At 43.7% G+C, this 12,464-nt stretch overlaps 1 protein-coding gene across 3 annotated transcripts in view; it reads left to right on the forward strand.

Moving 5' to 3' along the window:
• Positions 1–12,464, forward strand: part of RNGTT (RNA guanylyltransferase and 5'-phosphatase) — a 467,131-nt gene that overhangs the window by 132,474 nt on the left and 322,193 nt on the right. For all 3 annotated transcript variants that reach the window (XM_019520359.1, XM_019520361.1, XM_019520360.1), the window contains exon 8: positions 7,609–7,744. In XM_019520359.1, the coding sequence (XP_019375904.1) occupies positions 7,609–7,744 (136 nt within the window). The remainder of the gene's footprint in view (positions 1–7,608; positions 7,745–12,464) is intronic.

Here is a 12,464-nt window from a genome sequence, read left to right on the forward strand (position 1 = left end):
GTGCTGCTGTGGGTGGGTGGGCGGGATGAGCCTGGCGGCTTCTGCCGAGTGCAGGGAGATCTGGCTCCAGCTCCAGCTGCCTTCCGCCTACTTTGCCTGCACAATGAGCAGCCCCCATGGGCAGGTGGAGCGGGTGGAAGGCAGCTGAGAGCTGGAGCTGGATCTTCATGAGTTGCACTCAAGCTTCCCCTTCTCCTCCCCTCCACCTCCCACCGCCCTGAGCGGAACAGGAAGAGGAGGAGCCACTGAATGCGAGGGGAAGCTGTGTGCTGTCTGGGTCCAGCAAAACTGTTCTGCTTCCCTTATCTCCAGCTGTGGTTCCTGCTTCTGCTGCACAGCAGCGCTGCTCTGGGTGGTGGGTGGAAGCTTGAGCCCAGCAGCTTCTGCCCAGTGTATAGACCTCTGTTCCAGCTTTTGGACACCTTCCACCCACTTGTCAACCCACAGGAGCTGCTTATTGTGTTGGGCAGAACAGGTGGAAGGTGTCGGGGAGCTGGAGCCAGAGCTCCATGCTCTGGGCAGAAGCTGCTGGTCTCAAGCTTACCACCTGCCCACCCAGAGCAGTGCAGAAGGGGTAGTGGCAGCTAGACATGAGGGAGGCAGAACAGCCCCAGTGGCCCTGGCCAATGCATAGCTTGTGGAATGGCTGTAGCTGCTGGGTGCTGCATAGGACAGGGGCTGTGGCCAGGGCTGTCCCTGGAGGGGGGAGAATCGGGGCGACTGCCCCAGGCCCTGTACTTTGGGGGGCCCTGCGGAGCAGTGGCAGTGCGGAGCTGGGCACAGTGGTGGCTCTGTGTCCAGTTGCTTGCTATCTGCCCTTCCCCTGCTGCCGATGCTGCCACCAATGGTGGTGGTGGCAGCTTCTTTAGGTCTGGGGCCCTGCATGGGCTGATTTGCCCCAGGCCTTGCACCCTGCTCGGGTCAGCTTTGGGCATGGCGGCAGCTGCTGGGCTCTGTGCCCGCTAGCACCTCCAAGCTGGCCTGAGCAGTCTGTGGCCTGGCCAGTCACCACCTGTGCCACCAGGCCCAAGTGTCACAGAGCTGCAGCTGGCTGGGAAGGGCCCTGCCCCTGAGGCCCAGCTTGGGCCAGCCCTGATGGGCCCTTCCCTGCCAGCTGTGGCTCCATGACAGGCCAGCTCAGGCTGGGTATGGGGGGCTGGGAGCAATCTGGGCGCAATCCGTGCAGCCCTAGCCCAAGCCTCAGGCCACTGGAATGGGCCTGACTCTGTGGGCCAGGTTGGGCTGGCCCCTCTGTGGCTGTCCTCAGCAGTGCCCGCAGGCCAACCCTGCAGCCCCAGCCACAGTCCCGGGTAGACGGCAGGGCCATGCTGGCTGGCTCTGGTGTGGCTCCCTGCCATACGAGCAGCAAGGAGGGGGAAAGCTGTGCAGACCCCAGCTGAGGTCCCTGTGCCCGTGCCTGATAAAAGAGATAGTAGCTTAATCCCCCTGCCTTCCTTCACCTGAGGCAGTGCCCAAGCTGATGTCTGGCCTTGGGGACAAGCCTGACAAGGGCTGCTTCCCTCATCCCCATCTAGGCACACCCTGGTTGGGGTCCTTACGGGCCTGGATGGGGGTTTAAATGCCTCCCCAATCATAATTGGCCACCTGCTGGGGGCCTAGCCAGGCTTCCTAGGACAGGTTCCCTCCAGCCTTGTGGCTGCTGAGGAAGGGAAGGAAGGGCTGCTCTAACTCCCCCCAGCTTCTAGCCTGAGCCACTGCCGGCATGTGCCTGCATTTCCAGAATCAAAAGTTAATGTCTATTCACTTGCAAATCAATTCAGTCTACGCAGGTTTAGACTAACCTGCAAAGATTGAATCAATTCAGGCTCAGGCTTTTTGAATGTCTGTCCCTAGCCATGGTGTTTTATTATATGTCAAGTAAGGCAGCTAGTTCTGGTTACTCATTTTCCTTGTCAAATACTTGGTTTTAGTTTCTTTATTTTTTAACTGCAATCTTCTGTGTTTATTTTGATCAAATACCACTGTTTTTAGTAGCTACAATTTATAATTAAGAAGTCCTGGAATCATTTTATCTGAGTGTGCTCACAAAACATGATGCAAAATGAATTAGTTTTCATGTTCCTAATATTGTATTTCCACCACTTGTAACCTGGTATTTGAATTAGGCATCACAGTAATGGAGGTAGGTTTGGTGGATATATCTTGTAATAGGCATGCCTCGGTTTCAGTCCTGATGGAACCATCTTGATGTTCCAAGCTTAGGCTGAGGGGGAATCATGAGCTTTTAGGTATTGTACTGGGAGAAGGGAGGAGGGTATGTTGAATCGGACCAGTTTGGCATTTACTCTTTTATTTTATTTATTTATTTTTTAAAAGAATTGAATGCTGTTATTACATTTTTGTTGGGGACGGGGTAGTGCTTTGCACTGTACTATATATTTCATGAAATCTTGTGTAGCTAAGTAATTTGGGTTCTCGGTAGCTTAATGAATTCTTGGCTTTTTCACTATGAGGATGTTTTTGTTACTTTGCAGTCCAAACAACTAAATCCCATAAGCTGTCCACTGAGCAAAACTGGACATTGCTGACAGTAGTAACTTGGCCAAATTTAAAATGGTTTCAGGTTAATTTTAAGCAGTTATAGCATACTATTGTTTTTGAGATTCATGTTTTGTGCTAAACCTGCAAGTTTGAGCCTTAGTACTACTGATTGGTAAAGGTCATCAGAGGAGCCCTGGGGATGTGGAAAATATTGCCTTGTTGGGAGTGAGTAATGGAAAGGGTATGATTTGGTTCTTAAGGAGAAGTCAGTATTATCATCAGTCTTCCTTAACATACAGGGAGAGGTTACAGTGTGGGGAGGGATGGAGATATGGCCGGTAATGTATTTAGCAGTCTGAAACCAAATTTCTTACCTGGTTTTTGTTAACTGTTATAAACTACAGTGCCCTTTGTTGTGTGTGGATTTTGCAACATAGAAGTAAGGCCATTTCTTTTACCTTTAACCTCAATACATAGAAGCGGACACAGCACAGACTGGAAGGGTGAGAAGAGAAGTGCTGTGTAAAACGTTACTGATAAGATATGAAACTAGCTGAATCGGGTCAACAGAGAAACCTTGAAAGCAGTACAAAAATTGTTTTCTTTCAAGCAGACTACTTGGCAAGAATATATAAAACATGCAGTGACGAGAGTTAAACTTTGGTGTTCACATGCACAATGTCACTTGATTGGATAGAATAGTAATTTAGTTAGTTAGTAGATGATTGGGTATTCTTACAAGCACGAGCTAATCACGAACTAATGCTGACGTACTAACAAGGTATAAAATAGTATTATAACTGGTAGGTGGGGTGCCTCCTCGAAGGCACCTCGCTGCAGCGAATAAAGATTCTGTATCTGACTTTAGATACTTGCTCTGCGTGATCGTTGCCCCAGCCTAGAGCGAACTGCACGTGGCTTTAAGAGCGTAATTTGTAACAGCTTTATATGGAGCTTCATCTTAAAATAGCTTGGAAAGCTGAGCTTATGCAAAATGCAAGGAACCGGCTACATCTGCATTTTGTAACTGACATTAGCTTCCACAAAGTTTTGGTGGAATTAAGCATTGGAATTAATTTGTAAACCTCTAAAAGGTTTGAAATGTGGTACCTGAGAGTTTACCTATCCTTCCTGTGAGAGGACCTGGTGAAGCATTAATCAACAGAGTGGTTCAAGTTGGTGCATCCTTGTTTTGAAAAAGGGGGAGACACTGGCAGAATGAATTGTGAAATACTCTGTTTTGAACTTGGCTTATTTTGCTTCATTGCTAGAATCTGGATTTAAGCTTCTCTTCATGCTCTAAACCACATCATTTTCTTTTTCTTATGAGGAGTGAATAAGTTGAGGATTTGAGTGGCCTGAGCTTTTTCCCCACTTTATTAGCTGGTAGATATTTTAAGTCAAGATGGAAGACCAGTCCTTTATATACTGTGTTTTATATTGAGTATTTTAATTTAGATGATGGTTGCTCCTAATATATGATGGACATTTGTGGAGATTTTGCTATAATAGAATTTAGTTTAGGCATTCCTAGTAAATTAAAATATTCCCCCTCCCAGTTCTGTATCAATGTAATGTAACACGTTATTGACCTGTAACTGCCCATCCGAGTTCCAGTTTCTTGTGCAGAATGCATCTGTTAATTATGCCAACCTAATAGAGTGTGTGTGGTTAAAATATGGAAAGACACATTTGTATGTGTTATGAAGTGCTATTCCACCCAAAGGCTTTTATTTCGCTTATTTAAAGTGTATTACAAAAGCACTCCTTTGGGGCTATTTAAAAAAACAAAACAGAGATCCTATGGTCTGATTAGCTTCCTGTTCAGGAAGTATAGTAACCTTTGGAAGCAGTTATTGGTCATAACTTGTTTGTGCATCTAAAAGAAGAGATATTCAAAGTAAGGTGGAATTATGAAAAGCAGTGACATTTGAATGTTTTTCCAAGTATGAAAACTTTTACAATTGATCTTCAAAACGCATTTAATTTTATTTTAGAACATCTAATTTGATGTGGATAGTCAAAGTTTTATAAAGTTAAAGGAAAATAAACCTGTTGGATTTTTCCCTATTGTTGAAAATCAAAGCAATTTTAACAGAATGAAAGAAGTAGTTGCTAAAGGAACATTTGTGCATGTTCCTTAAATTCAAGACATGGCCCACTGTACCACAGATGGCTTCAGAACGCTGAATGTTGCTTTCTGTTGTAACTAAACAAAGTTCAGAACCAATGCTCTTTCTACAGCCTTCTTGACCATCTGTCATTCTCGCAGGTGACTATGTTCCTCTTGAATGTTGTTGTCTGGGGGCTGTTATGAGTCTGTCTTCTCCTACTTCTCCTCCTATATTTTCTCCCTTAGTTATTTCCTTCTTTGTGTTCTCCCCCAACTCCATTTTCTGTAAAAGTTCTGCAATATCTATTTGTGGTCATCATCTCTTTTCCCTTTACATTTCATGTGCAAACACAGGCTCAGCTACCAACTTTAAGTTGATGATCCCAGATCTGTCTGTTTTGGAGATCTATCTTCTGTCCAAACTAAAATCTTACCCTGTTTCTCTGATATTTCTTTATGGATGTCTAACCATTAGCTTAGGTTAGACTAGGCCAAAACAGAGTTCTTAATGCCCTTCCTACTCCAGACTCCTCTCCCCACCATTTTTCTTGATCACTGTGTACAGTACCACTGTCCCACCTATTACTTTTGATTCATTGTCCAGATGTTGTCTTTTATTTAAATTCCTATGTCCTGTCGTCCAGGTTCTCTCTTTGCATAACATCTCAAATATTACATGGCCTCTTCTATCTATCCAAACAGTTAAAGCTCTTTATTTAGCTTGTCATCATCTCATATCTTTAACTGCAATATCCTTTTTCTGTGTTGGGAAACTCTGACACAGTGCTCTTTCAAATATCCAGTCACTAACATCAGTGTTTCTTGTCTCTCTCTCTACAGGCTCTGCCTTCTCAATCACAAACGTAAGCCCTTTGTCTTCATTTTCAAAGACCTTCACACCCTATTCTTGTCCTGTCATCTATCATTCACCACTTGAATGTCAACTTATGCCTCCATGTCTGTATCTATCTCTTGTCTTATCCTTAGACTATAAGCTCTTCAGAGCTCTTCAGTTTTTAGTTCTGTTTTCACAGAGCACTTAGCACAAACGTGTCCTGGCCTGTGGTCCACAGCTAGTGCTTTTTGGCTTCATAGTTATGATGAAATAGTTCAGGGTGTCAAACATCTGGCCTCCAGGGTCCTTGTGGGCCAGGAAATATGAGGGTGGGGCCCAGATTCTGCAGAATCTGGGGCTACAGGGTCCTTTTGGAACTGGCTGTTGTGGCAGGGAATGAGCAAGGGCTGTGCTAACAGCTGTGTTTTAGCCTGCTGCCCCCACTGTGGCAAAGTGACCCCTGCTGATGCTTGCCTTGCTGCAGCCACTGTTTGTCCCATGCATCCTGTCCTCAAAGAGCTCTGTAGTTTGGATTCAGCCTGGGGTATGGCGTGAGTTGACACTTGATATAGCTCCTGAGAGGATTAAGGCATATACTGAACTGAGATTGACTATGATTCCCCGCCCCCTCCACACGTTATGGGTATTATGCAATTACTTTGAGACCAGCAACAAGTGCAAAGTAGCTCCCACACAATAAAAAGCTCCAACTAGCCATAAAGATAGATTTAAAAAATGTGTACTAACTTTATAGCTGGTTGCTATTGACCTTTAATTTGCACATGTAGCAGGGTCTCCCCTCCTGCTCAGTGCCCTGTCAGCTGATGGAGCTCCCATCCACAGTGGTACATCATGCCCAATGAAAAACCCCTGAGCTCTAGACATTGTAGCACCTGTGACCCCCAGAGACTGGGGGTTTCATGCACCCCTGAGTCCTAGGGAAACCCCTAGACCCTGGGGAACCACAGCTGCCATGATCCCTAGGGCTTGGGGGGTGTGAAACCCCTGAATCCTGAGGACAGCAGCTGCTGTGATTCCTAGGACTCCAGCATGTAGGAAACCCCTGGGGCTCAAGGATTGCTGGAGGGGCAATTATAGCCCACTCTGGGAGTGTGGGAAAACCACTAAGGCTGGAGGATCACCATGATCCTTTGGTCCTGGAGTATTTTCCCACCTCTCTGGGGCAGGGTGATCACCTCTACTGCAGTTGCCCCCGCTCCCTCCCTCTAGGGGTTTTCCTGCACCCCCCAGGGTAGGGGGAGTGCTGCACCGGGGATCCTCAGTTTCTGGGGTTCATGGGGTTCTCCTGTGGCTGGGACCCTATCATCGGGGCTCCCAGCCACAGGAGCCTGCTCCTTTGCCTGTGTCAGGGGAGTCTGGGATCAGGCTCCCCAGACACCAGCAGTAAGGCATGATGGGGTCTGAGCGATCCCACAGTTGTGCCTCCTGTTGTGCATGTTTGGCATGGAGGGAGGTGCAATTGTATGAATCACAGATTAGATCCCTTCCCACCTTTACCTGCTCATGTAGAAGAGGCCTACATTGTTGCAACATAACAAGCTTTCTTTTTCAAGTTGTAAGTACTTCTGGGTAGGGACTCCTGACAGCATTGGTTACAGTGTTGAGCATAATGAGGCCTCATGACTGACCTGGGACTTTGTGAACTACTGCAATACGAATAATAAATGTTGGATTAGAACCATTGCATAGCTCTTTACACTTCATTGGAGCTGTCAGTTTACATCAGATGCAGGTTTAGTTTCGTACTTTTATTTCTGTCTCAAGGCAATACTTATTGCCTGGATTTTATTGAGTGGAAGTTGTATATGAGTTATAGCACTCACTTCTATTCTTAACTTTGTCTGCTGAAAAGATGCCTTTTGTAAATATATATGTATTACAGGTGAAAATAAAATTATAATCTATGTTTTAAGTAAATATTTTGATGTCTACAGTTGTATTAAAATTTAAAGACACCTTCCGAAGTAATGGTCTTAAACCTGTGACCCTTGCCATTTTAATGTTTTTAATACCTTCAGTTTGTTGCATTCATATTTTTAATTCCTACAGTGGTTGCATAATTAAAATATTTTTATATTTTTATAAACTTAGAAGAGTTGGTAAAAAATCTAATGTTTTCATTTTGTATTTTTCTCAGGTATATGATGTTGATTGATGGCAAGAATGAAGTTTATATGATTGATAGAGATAACTCAGTGTTTCATGTATCAAACCTGGAGTTTCCATTTCGTAAAGATCTTCGTACACACTTAACAAATACTCTTTTGGATGGGGTAAGTTGGTCAAATGTTTAAATTTTTGCAGTACGTATGTAATTCCTCTTTTCAGTAACACAGTTAGACTTTTGGGCCTGGAACTGGCAAATGCAAGGATTACAGGAGTGTAGTTTTTTTAGTGCCTGGTAAGGTATACTTAGTGCACTGGTACATAAAGTTATTATTTGGACTGTCTATCAAACAGCAATGCTGATTGCATTGGGTGAGGAGTGGTTCACTTTCTTTCAAATTGAAATCAAGGTTTTGAGATGGTAACTCCTGGAAAAAATGTGAGGAGGAAAGTGTAACAGAATAAACCATCAAATATTTGCACTTGCTACCTTGTCATTGTGATGTGGGTAACATTGCAGGTGATTTCAGTTAACTTGTGTATTTTCAGGATTTGTCACCCTTCTTGTTGAAAGGGGCCGTTGTTCTCTACACTTGCATTGTTTTGCCAGATCTAATAATTGCATTGTGCCTTATATGCTGTTTACCATCTCTGTTTCAAGTTTCTGTCTTATACTAAAGTATTCTGCCTGTTAAGTTGGTGTAAACGTACCAATGAATAGCACTTGTTTTGACTGCATCTGGAAGCTAATTTATAAAATAATGCACCTATACTGGTATATAATAATTCAGCCCAGCCTAAATGGGCTTTGTGTTGACCTTTGGTGTGAATCCTAGCATGTGGGCTAAGTGAACACAGCTCTGGTGTTGGAATCCTCTGAAGGGGAAGGGTGTTATGGTAATGACATTGCTGTTCGCTTCCTTTGATTGACTGGGGGACTAGCATGTTGTCTTACCAAGAAGTCCGATTGGTTTGCTTTTATAGCATATGCCCGTTGCTTTCCTTCTTTATAATTGTGAGAATCCTGCTGTTGTCATTGTCATTTCTTCTGCTTCTCGGGCTTATGAGTGCTCTTCACACTTGTGCTAGTGAATGTGCTAGAGCACCTAAAACAAATCCCAAAGCTGTGATGCTGTGAAAAGGACTTGTTGCAAGGAGATCTTTGCTCTGAGGAGCTGTTCTCCAGCTTTGGAGAGATGAGCAGCGGTGGAAGACTTAGAAGCTGGTTGTGGCAGAAACATCGTAGAAAAAAAGGGCTGGCAGGGACTCCAGGTCATTTAGTCCTGTGCCCTGCTCATCCCAGACGAATGCTTGTTGAAAACACAAAAAATAAAATGACAGGCATCTCATTCCAGCCATACCTAAAACATCAAAAGCCTAGGGATATTTCTAGGATAGTATTAAAAGGGTCCGTTATAATTAGTGTTTTTGGAGAGTACGCAATTGCTTCTTTTTGTGGATTTCACAATAGCCGATTGCTAGGGGCTACTGACACGTGTTTGTGTGGAGTCATGGTGGAAAGGACATTCTGTGGATTGAGATGAATATGAGGGTTTGGGATTGGTGGCTGTTATGGTCTTGGCTTGGAGCAGCAGAGTAGGGAACTTAGAAGCTCTTGTGTTTCTAGTAAATTAAAAAAGAGTTTAAGGTGGTTTTGTTCTTGACAGTGTGTAAACTTGGAAGAACTCTCAGCTGCTGCCTATTTCAGGTTCTACATATTCAAGGGCATGCTAAACAGGACTGTTACACAATTTGCAAAACTTTGGTTACTGTAATGCACTTTAATAACTTAGAGTGTCATCAAATTATTCATTAGCTGGCTGGGGAAGCTTCCCAACCAGTCAGTACTAGTTTGGGGTTCTGTGTGTTATGCCAGGACAGAACAAGTTCTGTAATAGCCAGTGCTTTATAATATAACAAAATGGCTTGCCTTATTGGTATAAAATTATTCATAACACAGGATCCTTTCCCATTTTTTTCATGAAGTAGAAAAGCAAAAGGGAATTTTAATTAGAATGTCTTGGCTGGTTAAAAAAAACATGAAATAAATTTAAAACTTTTTGTGGCATAAATCCTTTTTCACAATTCAAATTCCTAAATGAATTTAAGTACAGTCAGTTAAAAGTAATGAAAACTGCTGCTGAAACTTGATGTATGTTCAGATAAATTTATTTTTCAATGTCTGGAATTTGTTGTATATTTAAACTTCTCAGTAGTGCTGTCTAGTAGCTGGATTGAATGTTTGTACTTATGAGATGTTGATGAATTTGTTTCTATTAGTGTCCTTCTATGCTGGAAATGCATACAATTGATATTTTTTTTTAAACCCATGGGGTGAAATGGCTTTTTTTTTCAGTAACAGATTGCTAATTACTGCTGGAGGACTTTTGAAATTAATTCTTTAATTATAAAATTAAGTAGTTGCTTGTCTTCAAGTAGACCTTGTGCTTCAGAACAGTGAAGGGATAAAAACAAGTAGCCCAAATGGGTACATATAATGGCTTGTAACAGCCTGTAGCAGTCTACTGTTTTCATCAAACTTTATTAGTGGCATATTTACCATGACATAGCAGTCAGCAGTTTGCATTAGTGCAGTTAATTGCTGTAAGAACATAATGTTAAACTGTGGGAGCACTACTTTATAATTTTGCTTGTATAAATAGGAACATTTTTCTATGAATATATTGACTGTTTTAGCAACTTTGGACAGAATTGTATCTGTTAAGTTTGTAAGTATTTATATTTGAGTTTCCCATAACAGTTCACTTCAGGTTGAAATTTGCTTGCATGATCATACATTTTGGGTGGTCAGGTGAGTGAGTGGGGAAGATCTCCTGAGACCCTACTTTACTAGTCTCTTTTAGCAGTTGTGATTATTTTGGCAGAAGATAACTTAAATGCAGTTTTCGGCAAAGTTCCTCAAAGCATTGCCCAGAGGCATTGTTTAAGTACAGCGTGAGGTATTTCTTCAGAATCCAGTTGTTCTGGCTCCATTTTGTTAACCCCAGGAGTAAAAGACTTTTTTTTGGTGTGTGTTGGGGGGGGTGTTAAGGCTAATTTTAGCAGTTCTAGATGCACAAAATTAGGTGCTCTCAAAATTTTCTTGGCAATCTGTTGACACAAGCATTAGAATAATAGAGTAGATGATGTGGTGGGCACCCTCAGGCTCACAATTTTTCTTCTGCTGGTTTGAGCTGTCTAATATTTGTTTGAACAAGGCTTTTTTGCATTTACTGTAAATATAAAGCATACAAACTTATTAAAATTGTATCCAGATAGTGAGGTGTGCTCTAATTTTGTTATAACTGCCAGGATATTTCTTTCACGTGACAAACTAATTGTCTGTCATCTATGTTTTTTTGAGCAATACATCTGGTGTTCCAAACTGTTTACAAGTTTGACAGAACGTCCAATAGAATTCAGCCTTTTGATGGCTTCCATAGTAACTCAACTGTAAAAGACAACAAAGACGCACCTGTTTCTTATGGCATTTAAATTGTCAAATTGAATCTCTTAAAAATGAGCAACACTGTTATTAGGTATAAGTGTTGGTTTATTTCAACCTTCAGAGAAGCAATATGAATTTTTTTTACTTAAGAAAATTAGCTGTGTACAGACATAACAAGTAAAATAAAATGGGAACAGTGGGAGAAATAGAGTAGGAAAGAGGTGGGCAATTATTTTGGTTGGCAGGCCAAACAGGTGAGCTGTTGAGGGCTGTGCACACAATCTTTCAGAAGACATAATTTTAAACAAATTATAGATAAAAAAAACCAAATCGTACATTAAAAATTAAACATCTACTATAACACACTTGAATTTTATTTCAAAAACGATTTTTTGTCTTGATTTGTTTGGGTTTTTTTGAGTAGTGTACATAGAGGGGATTACCTAATAGCTCAAAATAAAGTCTTACTCTTGTATGTTGTGGGTGGGGTGGGTTTGCATGTGTGTGGGTGGGGTTGTCCATGAGCTAGGTCCCAGGAGCCGGGAGGGAGGGGGTTGTAAGAGGCACATGCGGTGCAAAATCTACTCTACTGTTCTAATGTTTTCCCGGGCAGTCCAGGCAGGTGCAGTTGGTGCTTCCCTCTTTCCCCCACCATGCAGCCCATGGCTACCCCTGCAGCAGTCAGTACAGGACCGAGCCCTGCCCACTCCCACCGGGAACAGCCCACACTGTGCTGCACTCCTGCCTGTGCCTGCATCTGCACTGAGCGGCCCAATGATGGCACTGCCCCAGCCAGCATGCACAGCTTCCTAGTGGAGCTGCTCCCACTGCTGCCTAGATACTGCTTAGCTTTACCCACCTCCAGTGGCTTGTTGTCTTCCTCCTGCCCCTGCTGCACTGCTCCAGCTGCTTTCCAGCCACTTGGCCACATGCAGGTGGCAGCTCATTGCGCTGGGCAGGCAGAGTGGGTGGAAGGCAACCAGGAGCTGGAGCCCTGCATGCTGGGGCAGGATCCACCTGGCTGTAGCTTCGCCTCTGCTTGGTAGGGTGTGTGGTGCCTGGCACGTGTCTCTGTCTTCTGCCGCTGCCTCCCTGTGTTACCTGCTGCATGGAGCAGCACAGCACGAAGAGAAAGAGCCACTACAAGCAATTGGGAGCTGGAGCAGCCCTGCCAGGAGCTGTGTGCCAACGCTGGGGTGGTGCTGTTTGAGGGCACGAGGCAAGTGCAGGCAGGAGTACAACATGGGCTGCCCTGGCAGGAGCATGTGGGGTTTGGCACCATGCAGAGCATGGGGAGGATGCAGCTGCAGGCCACATACAATCAATGGGTGGGCTTCATCTAGCCTGCAGGCTGTATTTTGCCCACCCCTGGACTAGGAAGATACTCGTGCTATAAAATGAGTTACCATGCTTCTATTCCAAGTGAAGTTGATTTTTTT

Source organism: Gavialis gangeticus, unplaced genomic scaffold, assembly GCF_001723915.1.
Source record: "Gavialis gangeticus isolate Ggan-Ray unplaced genomic scaffold, GavGan_comp1, whole genome shotgun sequence".
Taxonomy (NCBI): domain Eukaryota; kingdom Metazoa; phylum Chordata; order Crocodylia; family Gavialidae; genus Gavialis; species Gavialis gangeticus.